General features: G+C 38.8%; 1 protein-coding gene and 1 long non-coding RNA gene across 8 annotated transcripts; both read left to right on the top strand.

Moving 5' to 3' along the window:
* Positions 1-118: 118 nt before the first annotated feature.
* On the top strand, positions 119-23,551 carry LOC137240210 (uncharacterized). 7 transcript variants are annotated; one of them, XM_067766176.1, is made up of 10 exons: positions 119-237; positions 620-1,785; positions 1,854-2,231; positions 2,302-2,470; positions 2,579-3,101; positions 3,497-3,948; positions 4,018-5,309; positions 5,383-5,548; positions 21,690-22,056; positions 22,116-23,551. In XM_067766176.1, the coding sequence occupies exons 5-7, from the start codon at positions 2,899-2,901 to the stop codon at positions 5,034-5,036; spliced, it is 1,674 nt and encodes a 557-aa protein (XP_067622277.1). In that variant the 5' UTR covers positions 119-237; positions 620-1,785; positions 1,854-2,231; positions 2,302-2,470; positions 2,579-2,898; the 3' UTR covers positions 5,037-5,309; positions 5,383-5,548; positions 21,690-22,056; positions 22,116-23,551. The 7 variants fall into 7 exon arrangements, with proteins under 7 accessions (XP_067622277.1, XP_067622278.1, XP_067622280.1 ...); XM_067766177.1 differs by having other exon boundaries at positions 152-194; XM_067766179.1 differs by lacking the exon at positions 119-237 and adding an exon at positions 5,611-6,638 and having other exon boundaries at positions 536-1,785.
* LOC137242350 (uncharacterized) lies at positions 18,895-19,933 on the top strand. The gene is made up of 4 exons (XR_010950199.1): positions 18,895-19,185; positions 19,239-19,526; positions 19,586-19,764; positions 19,820-19,933. It is a non-coding gene; the product is annotated as an uncharacterized lncRNA (long non-coding RNA).
* Positions 23,552-24,950: the final 1,399 nt, after the last annotated feature.

A 24,950-nucleotide genomic window follows, 5' to 3' on the forward strand; every position in this document is an offset into this window, starting at 1 on the left:
TCATGCGTCAACACACTTATGCTACCGTACTAGTGAATCGATTGTTTGCAATATCGATATATTGCATGTTTCACTAACTTCAGTTCGGTATTAATTAATGAAAACGGAAAAAAAACTGGCGCGTGTGATTTCGGTTCTGTGATTGCAATATAATTGTAATCGCAAGAAAAATAGTGCGCGTGCGGACGGAAGATGTAAATCGCGAATATTTAGTGTTTATTCCGTGTCTGTGAAGAGGTTTAGTGAAACAAAATATACATATGTACATATATGTATATACATATTGCAAATAAAAAAGAGAGAAAAAAAAATGTGATACCCTGCAAAAATCGTGTGACCAAAAACGCACACAGCCACATGAATTTTTGACAGGGGTGACGATATGGAATGAAAAATTGTGCAAATGAAATAGCATGCTGACAAATTTTACTTTCCCACAATGTATCGTGCTCTCTCGCACCTATTATTTTCATAGGGATAGCAAAATACGTAATTTTTGCGTGCAAAAAATCCGCCATTTCTAATTCTGCAGAAAAGTGGAAAATTTTTTCAATTTGTGTGATTTACATTTTGCAGAAATTAATATACGCATTCTTTAATATTTTTTGGTCTACTAAAGTGTGTTTTAGCAAAAAAAAAACTCATATCAATGTGTGCATGTTTATAAAGAAAGAAAATGAAATATGTAATTGCATAGTATAAATAATCGTGAGCAATTCTAATGCAGAATAGTAAATTTTGATTTCCACATACATACAAGAAAAAAATTCTTGTTACCATTAAGATTTATTATCCAAAATTGAAAAAAAAGATTAGAAAATTCGGTAAAAAAACGGCTATGTGTGCAATAAAATAGCATCTCTTGTTGAGATACACCTCCATGGTCTCCATTAATTATTGTGACGGAGGTGTGTTTGCAGCAGCAAAGTGAACCCAAACAGTGTAGGTCGTGGTGGTTGTTGTTCGTGGTCCGCATCAACTGGACCAGGTGGGGAATGACGCCACATCCAGTTGTACCAAGGTATATACTACAACAGCAAACGGGTAATGCAAGGCCACGATAGCAGCAGCAACAACCTCCCAAGGCTGGCTATCATCGTTGATTTATAAAAAAACAGTGTTGTGCATCTGTAATGCTTAAATATTTCCTCTGTTGAAACAGTTTCCATGATTCACTGTTCAACGAAAGCAGCAGCCAGCGTATGCTACCACCGAACAGCTGATAACAAAAACTTGGATGCACAGCAGTTTAAAGCCAAAATGGAAGTTGAGGAAATATCTGAAAATAAGGTAAATATATGTTTCGCGTTATTAACAAAATCGCCCCAAATTTTATGAATTAACAGATCGCTACGAAGGACAAAGCACCCGAACGTGTGATCAAAGAAAGCACTACAGAAATTATTGCCGGCGGGGCCGTATTCTACAATCCAGTACAAGAATTTAATCGTGATTTAAGTATTTAAGTACTTAATGTATACTCAGAGCGGTTGATAAGAGCGGGAAGCGGCGGCGCATAAAAATCCACAAAATACAAAGGAAAGCAAGCAATGCTAATGACAAGAAACCATACCCGGCTGGTGGTGTAAAATACGACGATGGACTGCGAATATTGGAAGCGCTTGCTGCAACAGGTTTACGTAGCATAAGTTATGCAAAAGAAGTAGCAGGCGTGCGTGAAATTGTTGCAAATGGTCTATCTAAGGTGGCAGTAGATTCCATTAGCGTAAATATGCGACACAGTGGAGTGGAACATTTAATTGTGCCAAGCGAAGGGGATGCAATGTAGGTTTGATATACGAATCAATAGCTAGTGATTTAACTGTAATAATCAATAATAAAATTCGCAATAGGACTCTCATGTACCTTTCAACTTCATATGAGAAGCGTTTCGATGTTATAGACCTAGATCCTTATGATTGTCCGAATCGTTTTCTGGATGGCGCTATACAATCACTGACGAGTGGGGGTTCATTACTTGTAACTGCGAATGATATGGCTGTGCTGGCAGGCAATACGCCTGAAGCCTGCAATGCCAAATATAGTTCTGTGCCTTTGCGTATGAAATGCTGCCATGAGATGGGATTGCGTATACTATTGCATTGCATTGAAACGCACTCTAATCGTTATGGAAAATATATTGAGCCACTTTTGAGCATTTCTGCCAATTTTTATATACGCGTATTTGTGCGTATGCATAGTAGTCAAGCGAAGTGTAAATATAGCATGAGGTTGGTATACAGCATTTTGGCCTTTTACCACAATCCAATTACTTACCATATCTTTATATTATGAACACAGCAAACAATGAATGGTATTTCAATGCACTGGTTGTGATACCTTTACGCTACAGCCTATTGGTATTGTAAAAAGCAAGATCTCAGATAAAGGCAATGCGGAAGAAAAATTCGGTATACCAACTGGACCAAATGTTAATACAAATTGTGCGCATTGCGGTGATAAACATCATGTAAGTTTCAACTATCCTACTTAAGTATTTAAACTCGAATAAATCAAATTTTTTCCTTCTTACTTAATTGGTGCTTAACCGTTTAAACGGTTATGTCCGTTCAAAAAGGCGCGTCAGTCGCTTTTTCAGAGGGTTAACTGGCACCAATTGTTCACACCAAATTTTCTTATATTCCCAAATATAGATGGGCGGCCATGGTCGCATCCCATACATGATCCAACGTTTGTTGAAGAATTGCTACAAATCATAGAAGAAAAACCGCTAAGTGATTTGGACACACAACGTCGTTTAAAAGGTGTGTTATCGGTGGTATGCCTGAACTTGTATTGGGTACATGAGTTTTTATGTAAAAAATATTCATCATATCCAACATCAATACCTCGCATTCAATTGTGGACGCTGTACGCACTACATTGGGTTCACGTAATATGGACAAGCATATTGTTGATCCCAGTGGTAAGGCCACAATTTCAAATGATGGGGCAACCATTAAGAAACTATTGGATAAAATAATAACACAACGTAGCGTGCTCAAGTGGTATAAGCTTATCTGGAAAAGATATTTCGTAACGAAAACCCTGGAAGATTACCGCGCCTTGTCTGCTGTGGTTCAACAAAATATAACTTGGATGTTTGATGCTCTTTTTCAATTTTCCTGAATACAAATGTCTGGATTGGAAAAATTTCAAGCAAATAAAACTTGGCGTGCAAAAGTCAAGAAATTACTTGTCATGCAACGGTAAATGCTTATAAATATATCATTAAAATTGTATGCTTGTTTATGATGAGCCATTCGAGTGAGCATGGAGATGGATGTTTTAAATACTGTAGAGTAAATTCACTTACTATATAAGAATTTAATATTTTTCCAAATCTTTGTCTAAAAAGTAGCTACTAGCTTGTAGAACTTTATTACTTTACTTTTAAAAAGATAAATCACTTTAGCATGGTAATATATACCTATTATTAAAAATTAATACAAACAATATCTTCAACATTTTTTTCTCGATTCACGAACACATTTAGAAAGGCTACAACGCCTGCTAAAGAGCCGGTATCTTGCCAACGCTTTAGCTTGGATTTAGAGGAGGATCTACAAACTTTGCTAGAAGCACGCGCAGCTCCACGTGTAGCGAATGTGGATCAACACGAAAGTAACGTTGCTGTTAGCGGAAATGCAATGAACAAAATATTTGAAATGGAGGATGAAAATAAATTCAACAATGCAAACACTATAAAGAGGATTCCTTATAATTTTTCAACTAAGGCATCTTGTGACGAAACTATATTCGAATGCCAACAGCAGCGTACGTCTGATGAAAGTTTTATGGCTTTGGAAAAAATGTGTGATAAAACAGCATCCGATCCTGACAGCACACTATTTAAGTACATACATAGCGAGAACAAGGATATGGTTAAAGAAGATGCTAAAAAGCGCAGCGCCGATGGAAACTATTTTAAAATCCCTTGTAAACAAGGTAAGTGAATATACAACATATTGAAAGTTGATAAGATTGCGTGGTATAAATTTAATAATATAATCTTAGAACTACAAGAAATAGATGAAGAAGCACAATCACTGCAACGTCTATTGCATGACTTATGCGTACAAGAGCAGCATCAATTGGATAATGAAACTCCTTTAAAAAGTATTGATGTAACACTCCTAGAAGATATTGAAGCGCCATCTAAAATGTGGGACTCCACAGTAGTGGGCGATACCACTTTACAAACTTCACCTTTGAAAATGGTGAGACTTCTCAGACCATCTACTATACTAGAGGAAAATTGCGAAGATCAGTCTAATAGTTCTTTGGGTGGTGATGATGCATCATCACACATAAGCTTTCAAAGCGCTCAAAAAGGCAGTGAAACTTCAGCGACAACAAGCTTTTATGAAACAGCACATGACACCACAGGCAGAAGTGTACCCAGGAAAGTTTCATATTACAGCCAAAGCGAGTTCTCCGAAGAATCGCATGAACTGAAAAAAAGTATAATATTGATAAACCTAGATAACACACTAGAGCCCCCAGCAAATGAGCATGCAACTGTGACTGAACTTATCACCAATGATAATAAAAATATGCATGACAGTGAAAAACTATCTTCCAGCGCGTCCTTTGATGATTCTTTAGGAGTAATTGAGTTGTCGGATGATGAGTCAGATGAAACGGGCGGAAATTTAAACAAAAGTGTCTTTATTAAAGAGGAGAAAGAACAACAACAGAAGGAAATTGCAATAGAGCCAATAGCAGAATCATTTGAAAATGATAAAGAAAATCGTAGTTTGTTCAATGAGAGTACCGAAAAATCATTGCACTGCAATTATGCCATGGAAGAAGTTGAGTACATGATGAAAAAAGGTATCCAGTATATGCAAGCCGCTGAACCTACAACAAAACTGGGTAATCTATCGCCAACCGTAAACGAAACCCAAATGGTGGTGAAACCATTACAGGAACGTGAAAAAACATTTACGTATTCGCCGAAAAAAGCAACAAGCAACTGTGGCTCGCCAGCTAAAAAGTTTATCCATATCTCATTAAAGATGTTGATGTTGTAGCGATAAAGACACTCGAAGGTTTTAGGGAGTGTTTCCGTTTTTTCGTTAATATCTTTTGAACGAGTTAAAATTTTTATTCTCCGCCTTCGTATTATTAATACTGATGTCAAGGCGCGTCGTTTGACACCTCTCGATATTTTTGGCAGTCGACCCCTCAACTGACTATTACCATTAATAATTCGGTAATAATGAAGATTTCAGGATGATTGGCATATTGGAGCAAATAACTATTGCTTGGCTACTGACTGCAGCCGCCGCCTTGTGGTTTATCAGGTAATCATGAATGCGCACATTTTAAATATTTAAAAATAAGCTGTATGAACTAATACCATTTGTCTCTGTGTAGATCCTATATGCAAGGTGGGAAGTATCGAAAGAGTACGACGGCGTTAGGGAAAGTTGTTCTTATTACTAGAGCAAATACCAGCATAGGAAAGGAGACAGCCCGGGAACTAGCTAAACGTGGAGCCACAATTTATATGGCGTGTCGTGACATGGAAAAATGTGAAAAGGTATCAACAAAAATAAACCAGATAATAATTGTTATACAAATTTTTGTAATTCTTTACTTTAGCTCACAACTGTCAAAAATATCGGGAGAGGGTTCAAAAGACGCGTTTTAATCCCTGGACCACGAATCCGAGAGCGGAAATTAAGAATTTAATTTCTGTCACAAGATATTTCAAAAAAACCGCAAAATGGCCACGGAGCGCTCCGAAACCGGAGGTGGGATCCATAGTATTTTTGCGCAGAACACTTTTCTGCGTTGGGGGCCTTCGGCCGCGCTTATAAGAAATTACCCTGGGTGGGTCCAACACCGGTTTGGAGACCCAAACTATATCCGCGCAAAACACTTTTACCCACAGTTTTTCTTGTGGGTACAACAAAATCATCAAAATTACAATAACCACATGAAAATTTTTAATTTTGTTTGCAAATATCTCCGAAACGAAATAAAACTTCCAATTTCCGCTTTCAGATTCGTGATCTTGGGTCCAAAGCGCGTCTTTTGACATCTCTCCCGATATTTTTAGACGAGTTTTAGCAGTTGTGAGCTAAAGTAAAGAATTATCCAAATTTTTTATTATGATGTCATGGACGATGTCATACTGTCGACGTCGGGGTTAAAGCTGCTGACTGCGTTTTTTACGTAACGTGCCGGATCCATATCGATAACACTCGCCCAAACCCTTGGGGGTGTCTTTACCGTTAATACAACAACAACCTCAAATAAAGCCGTAACATCCGTGATCGTTGGACTGTTACGTAAAAATATGGGCTCGCATAATAACATATCGCTCATTGACTTCAATAGTGTCATAACTCCAAAAACACAATTTTCCAGGAGAGCCATTCAAAGACTTTAACTGCCATATGTTGCCCATATAAAGGCTTATTTTCATTGTTATAGCACGTGGTAAAGGTTTAACTGATCACAAAGATTTTTTTATACAACATAGATTATGATATTGGGTACGTTTATATGTTATTAACTCAAAATTCATGTTTTTTGAGTTATGACACTATTGAAGTAAATGAGCGATATGTACGTGCTCCTACTACTTTGTTCGTGTTCGGCACGATGTGAACGTGTGATTGAAGGTAATTTTTCTTATCGTATTCTATCGGTGACTATTCGGCCCCTTAACGCATGACACACATCAGGACTTAACAAAAATATTCTTACCTTTTTCCTCTCCATTTTCTTAACTTTTTAAATGAATAGATTTCTTAACTCATGTAAGAAGGCCTTCAAATCAGGCATTTGCACTCCTTATCATATTAGACTAACAAAGTTGCTCTTGCCTCTGAAGAAAGAAGACTTGAGGCTCATGAGGCTAGTTTTTACGAGGACATTCCCTCCGGGGGTTTCATGCTTAGTGCATGCGTTCGTTTCTTGCGCGCGCGTAGCTAAGGCTCCCTTCCCTCGAGGAAGCATAGTTATCAGACTTAGAGGCAGGATTTTAGTTGTTACCTTGAAAACGTCTAGTATTAGCCAGCTTAGCTTTTCCGTTTGGTCATCACACCGATTCTGGTAACATTACGAACACATACACCCTATATGAAGTGCTTTGACCGGCCAGCTCAAGTAAACCGTTTACATTATGGCTCGTGAAGAACTAATTAAAATTATGTAGAAAAGTAATTCATCTGAAATGAAATGTACAATTGAAGCTCATGTTCGGTTACACCCGAACTTAGACACCCTTACTTGTTCTACCTGTTTCAGAAGTTATTTTATTCATGACTTACATTATTGCGCGCTAAAGTAAAGAATTACCTTACATTTTAATTGCCTGATTAAGAGAATGCGAGAGGTACACATGATCTACCAGCAGGAAAGGCGCGGATCCAAGCACGGGGCTGTAAAGTTATTGTTTAGTTATTGTTGCGAATTTGTTTAAAATTGAGAAAAAAAAATATAAGCAAAGCAACAGGGAGCAACAAACGAATGATGCAACCATCTTTCACACGTTGTTATTGTAGCAGTGCTTCGCCCCATCCAATAGGTGCGACCGATCAGAAATTATCATCAATATCCTCTAACGGGAGTCCAAGGAAACTTGCTGTTTCGACAGGGAGGACCATAATGAAAGGGGTGTTAGAGGCGTTGGTTCCACATTACAATTAAAGAGATGGTTGGTGTCATGTGGGGACACATTGCAAGCGGGGCATACATTTTGTATGTCGGGGTTGATTCTGGATAGGTAAGAGTTTAACCTGTTACAGTATCCAGAACGAAGTTGAGCTAGAGTGACTCGCTTTTTCTGGGGAGTATGCGTTCCTCTTCCGCGAGGTTTGGATACTTTTCTTTGAGTACTGGATTCCGGGCAATTCCTAGCATAAAGGTCCGACGCTTGTTTATGGAGTTCACCAAGGACCTGCTTGTGTTTTTTCGCTTCATACGGCTGGGTTCTCAGGAGCCGTATTTCCTCAAAATGCTTACGGAGATGACTCCTTAGGCCCCTAGGCGGTGCTGGTTGGCCAATCAGATGTCTGTTGGGATGCTCAGGTTTCTGGGTATTCAACAGGAACTGTTTGGTCAGCATCTCATTTCTCTCCCTGATGGGGAGTATTCTCGCCTCATTATGCAGATGGTGTTCTGGGGACATAAGAAGACAGCCCGTGGCAATTCTGAGAGCAGTATTTTGGCAGGCCTGTAGTTTCTTCCAGTGGGTAATTTTTAGGCTTGGCGACCATATGGGTGACGCATAGCACTTAATCGGCTGGCTAATTGCTTTGTGTGTAGTCATGAGGGTTCTTTATCCTTTCCCCAGGTACTGCCAGCAAGGGATTTGAGGATTTTGGTACGGCTCTGAATTCTCGGAACAATTGCGGCTGCGTGCTCACCAAAATGTAGATCCTGATGAAAGTCACACCCAAAATTTTAAGGTGTAAGACAGGAGAGAGGTGTCAAAAAACGCGTATTAATTTCGAAAACAATAATCCGATGGCGGAAAAGAAAAATTTTATCTCTGTCCGGAGATATTTGCAGTTGAAGTTGGCGATTTCCATGTGGTTGTTGTTGTGTTTGTACCTCCAAAAAAAAATTGTGCATCACCGTGGCGGTAGCCACGGTTATACCACACACCCGGACTTGGCATGGCGTAGCCCAGGGTTATTTTTTATAAGGGCGGCCGAAGGCCGCCAATGCAGAAAGGTGTTCTGCGCAAAAATACTATGGATCCGACCCCCGGTTTCCTAGGTACCCGCGGGTCTTTTTTCGGTTTTTCGTTAATATCTTTTGAACGAGCTAATATTTTTATTTTCCGCCATCGGTGTGTGATGTCAAGACGCGTCGTTTGACACCTTTCGCGATATATTTGGTAGCGTATTAGCAGTCGACCCCTCAACTAGACTATTACCTTTTTTTTGTGTTGGTTTTTGCTTCGAAAAGCAAAAACTTAATTGCAATATGTTGCATAGGGTGAACCGAGCAATCCGAAATTTCTCCTCTATTTTCTTTTTGTTAGAAAATTTTTTGTTCTTTGTTTTTTGTTTAGTATTTGAACTTTTTTGCTTCGAAAAGTAAAAAGGAATTGTGCTATGTGCCGTGCATTATATTAGAGTGTCCTTAATTGAACAATTTTTATTTCCGTAATTTTTTTATTTTTTATTTTTTTTACTTATTTTATTTTTATTTTTATTTCGATAAAAATGGGTGTATGCAATGGAATTGGCAGCGATTTTGTTTAATTTGAGTAACGTTGCCTTTGCCATTGTACTATCCTTTTTTTCGTTTCTTCGCAACAAAAATACAAAATTATGTTTATGTGAGCACCCTTATATCTAATGCATTAGGCAAAAAGAACAAAGGAAATATTTATTTGAGGGAAATTTCATGATGTAATATGTGGTTTGCGAACCAACGATTTTTTTTTTTTTTGATTGCCTGAGCAGACCCGAAAATTTTTCCTTCATGATTCCATGCACTCCAATGCATATAGTCATTATGCACATGTTTGTGCACATGTTTTCGGTGGAGACTACTCAGATATAACTTCACTTTGTAGTGAGTGTGTAAAAACGCATTAAAAATTGAACATTTAATAATAAAATGTGTTCATCAATTGTAGCAAAATATTGTTGCCTTTGTAAATGTAAACCATACCACCCATGTGCGCAAGCATGCATATGTACGTATGTAACATTAGGCTGGATCAAAAAAGATATTTTTGTTTCCACTATGAGTTTTGTTGAATTTGACTAGTTTTGGTTAGAAGTTTTGATGTTGCGTGGAGATTTTGGAACTCCAATTGTAGCGTTACTGCTCAAGATTAGGGTCTGACGGGGTTTCGGTTTCCGCGGTATATGGTGGTAGTAATATTAGTTTGGTAAATGCACGCGAAAATGTGGTGCGTTCTTGAGGTAGAATTCCCATGAGGTGATTTTGAGATCGTTTCTTGAAGTTCGTGCAGATCTTACAATTATGAATAACGGATCGTATCATGGTTTTAACTTTTGGTATCCAGTATTGTGTTCTAAGGATGCGCATCGTTAATTGGTTTTCACCATGAAGAGAAATTTCATGGACAAATTGAACATAAAGACGAGTAAACCTACAATTGTACGGAAGTATTATGGGATGGCGTTCAGATTCGGTAGTATCTTTGGATGCACCAAGTCGTCCACCAGTTTTCACTACTTTGTCTTCATCAAGATATGGGGTGAGAGACAGTATTTCGCTTTTAGATCCAATTGGTGTTTTGGATTGCAAGCTCGAAATTTCTGATCCGTAATATTGCTTCTGAGCAAGTTTTATTAAACTGGTTGTTGTAGCTTTAATTTCATCTGAGGAAATTAAATAAGATTCAGGTTGACTACAATCTTTCGTTTTAGAATGCGTTCTATGAAAAAACCTGAGCATATATGAGATAACTCTTAAAGCCCTAGGAAGATTTGAAAACCTATCGAGAATATCATTAATATTGCTTTAAATTGCGGTAGCATGTATGTACTTGCACGCGTTTTTCATCAATATTCGTGGTAAAATCCAAATCTTGTGTTTGCACTTTTCCTTCTCTTCTTGGAACCAAGAAGGACCCTGCCACCACAGAGAATTGTTGACTAAATCCTCGGCTAGTATTCCTCTACTGGCTAAATCTGCTGGGTTTGTACCTGAATCCACGTGATACCACGATGAACTTCCAACATTGTTAACAATTTTTGTAATTCTGTCCACAGGTGAATGTTTTGTTGACCTAAATCAAGGTTAGCGCAGATAGATTCGGTTATCTCCGCTAATAATACAGCACCGCAAAGTTCCAGTCGAGGAATTGAGATGGTTTTGACTGGAGCTACTCTTGTTTTTGCCAAAAGCAGATTCACAAATATGCCGTCGTTGGTTTCCACTCTCAAATACACGGCTGCACCATACGCTTTCTCGGAGGCGTCGCAGAATCCGTGGATTTCGACCTTTTCTGTTGGAGAAAAGGCTCCCCATCGCGGTATTCGTATTTTGTCGATCTCCTTGTACGTATTGGTAAAATTTTTCCACCTGTCTAATGTTGAAGACGAAACGGTTTCATCCCAGCCAGTAGCCTCTAACCAGATATTTTGCATAATCATTTTTGCCACGATAATTGTTGGAGATAGCCACCCTAATGGATCAAAGGGTTTTGCGATAGTAGATAGTATCGCTATTTTTGTGGGCTCGGTGTTTTATTCTGTAGGTTTTGCTATGAAGTAAAACTGATCGGAATGAGCATCCCACCTAATACCGAGCGCCTTTACACTACTTGAATCTTCAAATTCTAAGAAATCTTCGCTCAGAAGATGAGCTTTGGGAATACCCTGTAATATTTCACTGGAATTTGAAGTCCATTTTCGTAATGGAAAACAAGCTGAACTTAAAACCCCGGAAATTTCATCTCTTGCTCTGATCGCAGATGCTATAGTATGCCCTCCCGAAAGAACGTCGTCGACATACATATTTTTTCGTAGGATCTTTGAGCCGATTGGATGAGATTTTTCGGAATCGTCAGGCAGTTTAAGTAAAGTCCTTATTGCTAGATAAGGAGCACAATTGACACCAAATGTCACTGTTTTGAGCTCATACAGACTGATTTGATCATCTGGACTTGAGCGGAAAACTATTCTTTGGTATCTTGTATGATTATCATCTACTAGGATTTGCCTATACATCTTATCAATATCGCTATTGAAGACGTATCTAAAAAATCGCCAGCGAAGAATTAATGTTGGTAGATCAGCCTGAAGCACAGGACCAGGAAAAAGAACATCGTTCAGGCTGCCACCATTCGACGAGCGTGAAGAAGCATTGAAAACAACTCTAACTTTGGTAGAGATGCTTTCTTCTTTTATTACTGCATGATGTGGTAAATAGTAATTATCGACTGCATTCGCCGATTGAATTGAATCTAATTTTGACATATGCCCCATAGTCTCGTATTCTAGTATGACTCTATTGTACTCTTTCTGTAAATCTAGATTTTTTCTAAGTCGGGTTTCATTTTTATAGAATTGAGAGCAAGCTATTCTTAATGATGGACCTAGATTTATCTCTCCTGGGAATTATGACCTGAACGGAAGCGACACAATGTATATTCCGTCAGGATTCCGCTGCGTTGTATGTTGATACAATTCCTCACAAAATGTATCTTCTAATGTGGAGGCTTTAGCTTTCGGCGTGTCTTCGAGCTTCCAAAATGACCTTAGCTGCTTGTCTAAAGCCACTTCATTGTAAAAGGATACCCGATTATGATTGGTTGGACTGGCTGCATCAGCACGACCAGTCAGTATCCAACCAAAGACAGTTTCTTGAGCTAAAAGAGTGCTAAGAATATTTTTTTTTTGATACCGTCTAATATGATTTGCGGATAAATATCCCTGCCCAGAACAAGATCAACTGGCTCATTCACGAAGAAACGTTTATCCGCAAGCACTAGATCAGGGAATGCTTGTTGTGTTAATGCACTAACATCGCATGTTGGCAAATTACCTGTCAAATGTGGTAGAACTAGAACTAAAGCGTCAATATAAATTAGTGGGTCAACTGGAGACTGCAACTAAATGGCGCATGCCTCTTTTACCTGCGCAGAAACTGAATTATTGATGCCCGAAACTTGACCATGCATCTTTCGAGTTGGTAGGTTGATTCTTCGTCTGAGTCTTTCAGTTATAAAAGAGCATTCAGATCCCGAATCTATGAGAGCTCTGGCCGAAAAATCTGTACCATTATAATGAATGGTGACGCGAGCTGTGCCTAGTAAAACCCCTTTACTGGTATTAATAAAATTAGATTTTACAGTAGTTTTATCTTTCTGCTTTTTTTGTTTTGCAGATTCGTTTTGAGATTGAGCTTGCTTTGAAGTGCACGGTTGCTCATCCGATAAATCTGCAGAATTATTTGCCTGTGTAGGTTTTGACTTACTTGTCTGTAAATGCAGAAGGGTATTATCTCTTAAATGGCAGTTGCTGCAATTGTGCGCACTTGTGAATTTTGACACTGAATGCCCCGATGACAGACAGTTTAGGCAGAAGTGATTTCTTTTTATGAAGGCAAGTCTCTCATTCGTGTTCAAATTTTTGAACTTTGAACACGCATAAATTTTGTGATCATTGCTTTGACACATTTTACAAGTGCCTTTAGCTACACTTGCTTGGAAAGCGCCAAGTTTCTTTGGGGGATGTTCAGAGGCCTGCTTTGAGGTTTGTACCTTTTGAGGTTTTGTACTCTTTGTACCTCTTAAACCTGAGACTGATTCTAAAGCTTGAAAACGATTTGTTTCTGTCTTGTTTTCTACAGACTGTTCCCATAGCGAAAGGGTCACATCAGGAAGCTTAGTTGAACATAAATATGTAATAATTGGATCCCAATTAGATATGTCAATATGATGACTTACTAACGAGGATATGCATTATTTATGTCCCTTTGTAATCTTTTTATTGAATTACCGCATTCAGTTTCAACTGATTGAAGGTTGAAAAGAATCTTCAATTGGGTGTTGACTAATATTCTTTTATTTTCATACCTGTCGCACAAATTTTTCCAAGCTATATCAAAACCATCATTCGTCAATTCGCATTTCTTAACGATTTCTCTGGCTTCACCTTGGGTTTTTTGTATGAGATAATATAATTTTTGTACTGGCGACAGGGTTTTATTTAGAATATAAATGGCCGTGAACATGTCACGAAAAGTTGGCCATGACAAATAATCACCTTTGGATATATCAGTATCACAAGGTGCTAAATGCAAATTGCGTGGCGTGAAGGCAGCATCGTTTTCCATCTCTGCCTTCTCAAGTTTTTCTGCCAGGTCATTTATTTTTGTCATACACCGCACAAAAACAGTATAGCACGACTTATTTTTTTTTCTAATTGCCGTAACATTCTTCTCAGATATATTTTCTGATTGTAGTAACGCATCAAAAGCTTCTTTAGCTTTTTCCCACATCGATTTCAACTCCTGCTGCTGAATTTTCAGCGAATTTTTGGAGTGTTCACTAGTGGCTATGCTTAAAAATTCGATGTCGAACTCAATAATTGTGTCAACTAAGCGGTTATATGCTTCCATATTGAAAATTAAAAAAAATCGAAACAATTGATTTTTCAAAAAAAAATTACGTACACAGAGACAGAATCTGTGGAATTACCCAATTTGTTAATATAAAAATTAGAAAACGGTTTCCACCAACAAAAAGAACCCAACAAATCAAATGAAATTCTAATGAATTTTGTATAAAATCGTAAATGTAAATATTTATTTGAAAGAAAATAAACTCAAATTTAATACTTTTAGAAGTGAAAAAACAGTGGACTGTGTATAAAATATGCGTACGTGTAAATATACGTGTTAAGAAAAAATTATTGCTCGCCAACCACTATATTTATGTACGTGTGCGTGTATATATGTATGTAGCACAGTATTAATTTAAAAGAAACGCAAGTGAAAAACTGAGCAAGGGTTGAAGGAAAAATATTCCGTCAACTAAACGGATGCTCAAATTAATTTGTTTTATTTTTAAAGTGAATTAGAAGTTAAGGCCAAGTGATTTTTGTGAAACTAATTTTACTTTAATTGAACTGTGATGAACCAAAACTCAAAGTGAGGTTAATTACACAGTGCAGTGTTGTTGTTGTGGGCTGTTAATAACAGATAAGTGCAAGTTATATAAATGTTAATCGAATTAATCTATTTCTGAAAATTTACTTGCACTTTTCTATTAAATTATTCCAAAACACTGTTTGTACAAATAATTGTGTGCAATAATGCAACAGCGAAGACCCTTAAGCCGTGTCAAATATTATTTACCGTCGGCGGCAAGCAATATTTGATGGTCAAAAGGCTATTTGTACAAATCAAATTTAATTTTGTTTTTGTTTCACAAATCACTCGCGCACTTTTCACTTTCACTAATTTTTAATTTATTAACTAATGTGCTCACTGAAATAACCACGTACCTTTATATTTGTAGATATGTCCTTGACGAAGTGGAATTCAATAATATATAAACAAATGGCTTTGAGAAATAGCTGTGTTGTTGAAGTTGATATTGCTGCTGCTATTCTTGCCGAAAATACTTACTTACTTACTTAATTGGCGCTTAACCGTCTAAGCGGTTATGGCCGTCCAACAAGGCACGCCAGTTGCTCCTTCGCTCCGCCAACCGGCGCCAATTGGTCACACCAAGGGAGTTTAAATCGTTTTCCACCTGGTCCTTCCAACGGAGTGGGGGCCGCCCTCTACCCCTGCTTCCATAGGCGGGTTCCGATAGAAACACTCTCTTCGCCGGAGCATCATCTTTCATTCGCATAACATGGCCTAGCCAGCGCAGCCGCTGCGTTTTAATTCGCTGGACTATGTTGATGTCTGCGTATAGCTCGTACAGCTCATCATTAAATCTTCTTCGGTACTCGCCATCGCCAACGCGTAGAGGTCCATAAATCTTTCGAAGAACTTTTCTCTCGAACACTCCCAAAGCCACTTCATCTGCTGTTGTCATGGTCCATGCTTCTGCCCCATATAGCAGGACGGGTAAGATAAGTGACTTGTAGAATATGATTTTCGTTCGCCGAGAGAGCACTTTACTTTTCAATTGCCTACCTAGTCCAAAGTAGCATTTATTGGCAAGATTGATTCTTCGCTGGATTTCAGTGCTGATGTTGTTGCTAGTGTTGATGCTGGTTCCCAAATTAATGAAGTCTTTTACTATTTCGAAATTATGGCTGCCAACAGTAGCGTGGTTGCCAAGGCGCATATGCGCTGACTCTTTGCTCGATGACAGCAGGTACTTCGTTTTGTCCTCATTCACCATCAAACCCATCTTTACCGCTTCTTTTTCCAGTTTGGGTAAGCAGAACTAACAGCGCGGGTGTTTAGGCCGATGATATCAATGTCATCAGCATATGCCAGTAATTGCACGCTTTTATAGTATATTGTTCCAGTGCGGTTAAGTTCTGCAGCTAGTATAATTTTCTCCAGCATCAAATTAAAGAAATCGCATGATAGGGGGTCACCTTGTCTGAAACCTCGTTTAGTTTCGAACGGCTCGGAGAGGTCCTTCCCAATTCTGACTGAGCTGATGGTGTTGCTCAACGTCATTTTGCACAGCCGTATAAGTTTTGCGGGGAAACCAAATTCAGACATAGCGGCATATAGGCAGCTCCTTTTCGTGCTGTCGAAGGCGGCTTTAAAGTCGACGAAGATGTGATGTGTGTCGATTCTATTTTCACGGGTTTTTTTGAAAAGAATTGGCGCATTGTGAAAATCTGGTCGATGGTACATTTACCAGGTCTGAAGCCGTACTGATAAGGTCCAATCAGCCGGTTCGCACAATACACTTGAAAGGACCTTATATGCGATATTAAGAAGGCAGATTCCACGATAGTTGGTGCATTTTGCAGTATCCCCCTTCTTGTGGACTGGGCAAAGAACACTTAGATTCCAATCGTCGGGCATGCTTTCGTCCGCCCATATTTTGCTAAGAAGCTGCTGCATGCGCCTTACCAACTCCTCGCCGCCGAACTTAAATAGCTCCGCAGGCAGTCCATCAGCGCCCCCGGCCTTGTTGTTTTTCAATCTGGTTATTGCTATTCTAACTTCGTCATAATCGGGCGGGGGGACATATATTCCATCATCATCGATTGCGGGATCGGGTTCTTCATCTCTGCGCGGTGAATTGCTGCCTCCATTTAGGAGAGCAGAGAAGTATTCCCTCCATAATCTAAGCACTCTCTGGACATCAATTACAAGGTCGCCGTTTTCATTCCTACAGGAGTTTGCCCCGGTCTTAAAACCTTCCGTCTGTCGCCGTATTTTTTGGTAGAATTTTCGGGCGTTATTCCTGGTGGCTAGCAGCTCAAGCTCCTCGCACTCCCGCTTTTCTGCTTCTGCTTTTTTCTTCCTGAAAAGGCGTCTCGCTTCCCTTTTCAACTCACGATAGCGTTCACACACTCCTCCTGTCGCGATCGCTTTTAACGTAGCCCTGTAGACAGCGTATTTTCTTTCGGTTGCAACGCGCCATTCTTCATCGTACCAGTTGTTTTTTCGTGGCCGCCGGTAACCAATTTTTTCCTCGGCGGCAGTACGAAGTGCTTTAGTGATAAGCTCCCACTGCTCCTGTGTTCCTTCAGGATGAGTTGGCTCTCAGAGAGCAGGTGTGAGAGTCGAGTTGCGAAATCATTGGCAGTCTGTTGTGATTGAAGCTTTTCGACGTCTAGCTTTCCTTGGGTTTTTTGTTCCTTGGTTTTAGCCGCGTTGAGGCGGGTGCGTATTTTGGCTGCAACAAGATAATGGTCGGAGTCGATGTTAGGTCCTCGGATCGTGCGCACATCTAAAACACTGGAGGCGTGCCGTCCGTCTATCACAACGTGATCGATCTGATTGCGAGTATTTCGATCAGGAGACAGCCATGTAGCTTGATGTATCTTTTTATGCATGAACCTCGTGCTTGATATGACCATGTTTCGAGCACCGGCAAAGTCAATCAGCCTCAGTCCGTTAGGAGAAGTTTCATTGTGTAGGCTGAACTTTCCGACTGTAGGGCCAAAAACACCTTCTTTCCCCACCCTGGCGTTAAAGTCGCCAAGCACGACTTTAATATCATGACGGGGGCAGCGCTCGTATGTGCGTTCTAATTGTTCATAAAAAGTGTCTTTCACCTCATCGTCTTTCTCCTCTGTCGCCGCATGGGCGCAGATGAATGATATATTAAAAAATTTTGCTTTTATTCGGATAGCGGCGAGACGCTCGTCCACAGGCGTGAACGCCAGCACTTGGCGACAAAGTCTCTCTCCCACCACGAATCCGACGCCGAAACTGCGCTTATTCGTATGGCCACTCCAATATATGTCACAATTTTTGATCTTCTTTCTTCCTTGCTTCGTCCAACGCATTTCTTGGATGGCGGCGATGTCAGATTTTGCTTTGACGAGGACATCAACCAGCCGGGCATCTGCACCAATCCCATTCAGGGAGCGGACGTTCCAGGAGCATGCCCTCAATTCATTGTCCTTCAAACGTTTGCCATGGTCGTCATCAATAGAGAGTGTATTTATCCGAGGCTTGTTGTTATATTTCATTGGAGTATGATTTTACGTGGCGGGTCCCAAGCCCAGCGCACAACCCGCTCAGCGGGGGTGAAAATATTACTTGACACGTTTATATAGCGAGCCGCTTGCTCCAAGACAGACGCCCGCTTGCAGCCGCACCTAGAGGTGTACAGACGCTGCCGCAAATAAACTCCTCGAAAAATACCAAGTATGTACTACTGAATTTCCGCTGCTATTGACACGCATTTAAATATTTAAACACTGTGTGTTGTTGGTTCGCAAAATGGTCGCTCAATATAATATTTAAACACTGTGGTTGGTTCGCAAAATGGTCGCTGTGAAAAAACGGATTGAATGGAGCAATGTCTTGGCCGGGCCACAGCTCAGGGATGGTGCCGGTCAAGATATAGTGCAAAAAAAGAAGAAAAGTTTGGTATTAGAATTTAATTAATATAATATCTTTATTTAGCATAAAGATTGTGCACAAAATTAATATATTTACAATATTAGATTACCTTTTCGTTGGTCCTTTCTCCTTGATGTGTGAAAACAAGTGAAGTAAAAAATGTATAACAGGTCAATACCGCTTGCCAGTCAAACTGTTTATTTATTCCAGCGATGTTCATTTGTATGGTTAACATAAACAGCTGGACTGGCACTGTTAACAATATAAGAAAAAGTGCGAGGGCGACCTTTTATGTTTTGAGTTTGGGCTGTTGGCCTAAACAGATGGTAAAAAAATTCTTTCACTTTTACTTGTTTTCATTGATCCATATTTTTTTTCAACAGTGCCAACTGTATATTTGCAACATTTGGGCCACACCGGACGGCGTGTCGATAAATAGGAACGTCCTGAACTTGTATTGGGTACATATGAGTTTTTGTGTAAAAAATGTGTGGGTACCGATAGCTCTCAAGGTAAACCTCAACTCATATGCAACATCAATGCCTCGCAATCAATTGTGGACGCTGTACGCACTACATTGGGTCCACGCAGTATGGACAAGCATATTGTTGATTCCAGTGGTATGGCCACAATTTCAAATGATGGTGCAACCATTATGAAACTATTGGATATTGTGCATCCAGCCGTAAAACTCTAATTGACATCGCCAAATCTCAAGATGCTGAGGTTAGTTTTTTATTATATTAGAATGTGTAGAATAAAAATGTTTCTCTTATCAGGTCGGCGATGGCACCACTTCAGTAGTACTTTAAGCAGGTGAAATCTTAAAACAAGTTAAACCATATCTTGAGGAAGGCGTGCATGCACGTATCATCATTAAAGCTATACGTAAAGCATTATAATTATGCATGACCAAAATATGACATGGCTGTACATGTCGAAGCGCCAATCAAAGGAACAACAAAGTGCTTTATTGGAAAAATGCTCTGCCACAGCAATGTCCTCCAATGTCCAAGAGTATCAGAAAATTGTTAATGCTGAATGGCGTCTCCTGTACAATAAACTAGGTAAGTAAGGCGCCAATGTTGTGTTTTCTAAACTACCAATTGGTGATGTTGGTACACAGTATTTTGCAGATCGTGAAATGTTCTGTTAGTGTACCAGAAGAAGATTTGAAACGTACAATGAAAGCTTGTGGTGGTGCTGTTATGACTACAGCTAATGATATTAATTCAAGTGTTTTGGGTCAATGTGATTACTTTGAAGAACGTCAAGTTGGTGGTGAACATTTCAACATTTTCCAAGGTTTGATAGTGGGTTTGACATTAATTTCATTTTTATAGTTTATAATTATTTAAAGGTTGCGTTAATGCTAGAACATATACATTGATTTTACGTGGCGGTGCCGAAAAATTTTTGGAAGAAACTGAGCTTCGTTACATGATGCTATAATGATTGTGCGGCGTACAATTAAACATGATCCTGTTGTTGCGGATAAGTCAAAATACAAATTGAAAAAAAATTTCTAATCTTAAATTGTTAAGTAATATTATGAAAAGATTGTGTCCAACTCCGGAAGAAAAAAATATAAAATTTCTGTCAGTGAAATGATAATTATTGCTTTTGGTTGTAGTTTTGAGGCATCGTCTTCGAGTCCCTTCTGGTCGTATATGCCGTTTCTTTTGCCAACTACCTGTAAGGCGTTAAACTGATCAGTAACGTCGCCGTGGACTCGTTCAGTATAATGTGTAATGACGACCCCAAGTTCCCCGTGGAAATAGGGGGTGGGCGGGATGGCTTAGAAGGTTTAAAGTGATGATATTAATCGTTCCCGAGATGGTTGTTGTTGTTGTAGCAGTGCTTCGCCCCACCTAATAGGTGCGACCGATCACAAATTGTCACCGGTATCCTCGAACGGGAGTCCAAGCAAACTCGCTGTTTCAACAGGGGTGGAGCATAATGAAAGGGGTGTTAGAGGCTTAGGTTCCACATTACAATTAAAGAGATGGTTGGTGTCATGTGGGGACACATTGCAAGCAGGGCATATATTTTATATGCCGGGGTTGATTCTGGATAGGTAAGAGTTTAACCTGTGACAGTATCCAGAACTATCACAACTATCCAGAGTTACTCGCTTTTCCCTGGGGAGTATGCGGTCCTCTTCCGCAAGTTTTGGGTACTGTTCTTTGAGTACTGGATTCACCGGGCAATTCCTAGCATAAAGGTACGACGCCTGTTTGTGGAGTTCACTGAGGACCTGCTTGTGTTTTTTTGCTTCATACGGCTGAGTTCTCAGGTGTCGTATTTCCTCATAATGCTTACGGAGATTACTCTTTAAGCCCCTAAGCGGTGTTGGATCAACAATCAGATGTCTGTTGGGATGCCCAGGTTTCTGAGTATTCTACAGAAACTGTTTGGTTAGCATTTAATTTCTTTCCCTTATTGGGAGTTTTCTCGCTTCATTGTGCAGGTGGTATTCCGAGGACATAAGAAGGCAGCCCGTAGCGGTTTTGGGGGCAGCATTCTGGCAGGCCTGTATTTTCTTCCAGTGAGTAACCTTTATGCTTGGCGACCATATCGGAGACGCGTACCATGCAAACGTCTATTTATATTTACCCCAAGTACAGCCGATTTATCGAATTATATTAAATATTTGTTACAGCTCTGGATTTTCGTTACAATTACTAGTGCATGCTCTCCAAGATGTAGATCCTGATCGAAAGTCACACCCAAAATTTTAAGGTGTAAGACAGTCGGTAGGGTAATGTCATATGGTTAACATTTGGCGCGGCCATGTTTTAAATAAGGTCATCGATGATTTGGTTGGTGACAATATCAGGTTTCGCGAGGCGACAAAACTGGAGAGATTGGGGAGATAGCTGTTTTTTTATTACAAAGCTCATCGATGTAGGAAACAATAGCATAGTGTAGAAGCAATAGTGACTCCTGGTGGTAAAGGTAGCTATTGATATGTAGAAGTTAAGCAGAAGTTTTGAATATGAGTTTTTTTAAGTTATTGCAAAAAAAGCGTTGAGGATTTTTATTATCTTACCAGGTACCTTCGTACATGTTTCTAAGAATGAAGAATAAAACCTATTCAAACTCAATTTTGACAAGGACAAAGCCGCTGAGACTTCGCTATACTTTAACATACAATACGTTACACCTTTTCAGCACAACTATCATTTTTTGATTTTATTAAATTTTATAAAATGTTTCTTCCTCTACAGTTCCATTTCGGTATTGGATGGTAAATATGGCTTTCGCATTTTCTCCATCAATAACTGTGACAAGGTGGAAGAAATCTATGCGCGTAAATCGCAACATATTATCTTGGTCGAGCGTTTCTTCAATAGCTCTCTAGTGGTGACTGTTTACCAATGTTACACTTCAAAAAGAACCAAAATATCTGCCATTGCATCTACGGCTCAAATACCCACAGTATATGAATGAATCGAACGCATCTAATTGTCTGCCTAACGGATAGTATACATATTCATCAAATCGAAAATATTGCACCAAACGAACTGGGTCTGAATACTGAAACAGTAAACATATTCAAAATCGATAAGAAGGCTGTGATGATGGCATTAGACGGTGAGTTATTGAATAACATACGAAAACCATTTTATCCCATCTACTTATTTGCATTACAGCTTTAGCTTTACAAGTAGCAAAAATTGATGCCGCCAGGCAATTGGAAAAAACAGAGAAGCATTCATCACACTGTACGGATGATGCAAAGTCAGAAACTGCTGTTGTAACTGCTGCCACCGACACAACGGTCATCTCTACTTCGCCGAGTAGCGGCTGTTCCGACTAACTATCGAAGACAGTATCATCATATCTTTTGCCAACACAGGTCAGCGATGTGCTTACGCAGGACCGTGCCTTCGCTACTTTATGATGAATGTCAATTCCCACCAATGGCTATTGCGGCGCGCCATTTACCAACAAGATGACGGCGCATTATAGATAAAGAACGTTTGACTGCCGCAGCGAGAGCTTAAACAATTTTTGTTTGAACTTAAAAAAGGATTATGCATTTTTTTACTGGTTTAGTGTAGGCTGTTGCGGCGACGTTTGAAGTGTGAAATTTATTAAAATTTTAATTTGATAGTAAGTTTAAACCAAAAAATGCTTAAGCTTTACAAGCATTTAATTATTATGAATATAATATAATATAATATAACAATATTTTGCTATGTACAGTGCTGGCCACTTAGACGACGCTGCAACAATATAGCTCAAAGCAATTAATATATTTTTTATGTTGTTATTAAAGTACTTATTTCTTTTTTTTTTTTATGCAGCCACCGTGGTGTGATGGTAGCGTGCTCCGCCTATCACACCGTATGCCCTGGGTTCAACTCCCGGGCAAAGCAACATCAAAATTTTAGAAATAAGATTTTTCAATTAGAAGAAAATTTTTCTAAGCGGGGTCGCCCCTCGGCAGTGTCTGGCAAGCGCTCCGATTGTATTTCTGCCATGAAAAGCTCTCAGTGAAAACTCGCCTTGCAGATGCCGTTCGGAGTCGGCATAAAACATGTAGGTCCCGTCCGGCCAATTTGTAGGGAAAAATCAAGAGGAGCACGACGCAAATTGGAAGAGAAGCTCGGCCTTAGATCTCTTCGGAGGTTATCGCGCCTTACATTTATTTTATTTTTATTTCTTTTTTATATCAACCAATTAAGCGAGTTTATGTTATTATTAAAATACTTACTTTGCTTTATATGAACTGTATTAATTTAAGTTACAATTTCATGTACATATATAATAAAGTATGTCGTGGTACGATTGCTGTTGGAATTAGATTTGAAACCAATCAATACTTCTGCTAAGGGTTGCAGAATTATTGCTGGAATGATTATATTTAGAACAATAATAAGTCTGACTCAATTACTAGTCCTACATTTTTAAATTCATATTTTACTTTACTTTATTACTTTCAAATTCAATTACGACAGCAATCTGATTCCACGACACCTTTGAATATTCTTGATCTGAAAAAAAAGTAAACCTAATCTGAATTTCTACTAAGCTTTAAGTTGTAGATTATTCAAATAATTGGAGTTTTTTCTAAAGCTTAAAATTATTTTCTGCCCGCTTAGAAAAGATTTCAATTGGAAAACAAAAACCAATTAAGCGAGTTTATTTATTATTAAAGTACTTACTTCTTTTTTATATGAACTGTATTAATATAAGTTCCAATTTCATGTACATATATAATAATATTGAAAATAATAAATATTGAAAATTAAATCTTTTTGGTTCATATTTTATTCATGTGACTGTTCCAGGTAAAGTAAATCGGCAGGTAAAATTCAAGTTATATGGCGGTTATATAAATGGTAAAACCGCAGTAAACTTTATTGTCAAAACACTCGAAAATGTAGAGTGAAATGACTGAAGAAATGACCGCCATTTGACGAGCATTGTGCCGTGTGTAAGCAGAACAGTGCTATGCTTACATCCTATAAGTGGGAGCGGAATGCACGATCACATTAATAGGAACGAAACGGAAAATTTGGTCAGAAAAGTTCATCACGCCCATGCAAACGTGACTATGAATATAATCGCTGCAGAAAGTCACAATGACCGTAAAATGACTAGCCAAATGACGTGGAGCGTTTTTGCAGGGTAGCCCCTATTAATACCTATATGACACTACCTTATTATCGTCTATTTTTTCTTGAATTTTATCTTCAAGTTTTTGTCGCACCCCCTCCTAATACGGCTTCAGTACTGGTGTAAGTGTGTAAACTATATTTAAAAAAACTAACGAAATACAAGGAAAATACAATCTAATTCTTTAAAAACAAACGAGCCAGTTTGTATTTCGATAGGTTTTTGTGACATTCGGCCGTTTTTTTCTTTATTTTTTTTCGACACATGAAAATTTTGATTTTAGTTTGAAAATTTGGAGCATAAAAATAAAATTAAAATCAACTTTCTTATGAAAAAAGTGAACCATTGGAGACCGAAATAATTTTCGCGATGTATTTGCATTGTTTTTATTGTTAAAAGTGTTAATGTAAAAATAAAATGTAAAACATAAACAAAAATATGTCAAACTCACTAATTTTGGGGAATAGTGATCTCACTTTTTCATGATGGAAATTGTTTTTTTTTGTGTTTGAAGTTCCGATAAAGTTTCGTCAGTTTTTTTAGCCTGGAATAGAAGCAAAAATAAAGTAGTGTCATATATGCTTAAGCTTCCCTGCAAAAATCGTGTGACCAAAAACGCACACAGCCACACGAATTTTTGACAGGGGTGACGATTTGGAATGACAAATTGTGCAAATGAAATAGCATGCTGACAAATTTTGCTTTCCCACAATGTATCGTGCACTCTCGCACCTATTATTTTCATAGGGATAGCAAAATACGTCATTTTTGCGTGCAAAAAATCCGCCATTTCTAATTCTGCAGAAAAGTGGAAAATTTTTTCCATTTGTGTGATTTACATTTTGCAGAAATTAATATACGCA

The sequence above is a fragment of the Eurosta solidaginis genome, chromosome 2 (assembly GCF_040869045.1).
Source record: "Eurosta solidaginis isolate ZX-2024a chromosome 2, ASM4086904v1, whole genome shotgun sequence".
In the NCBI taxonomy this organism is placed as follows: Eukaryota; Metazoa; Arthropoda; class Insecta; order Diptera; family Tephritidae; genus Eurosta; species Eurosta solidaginis.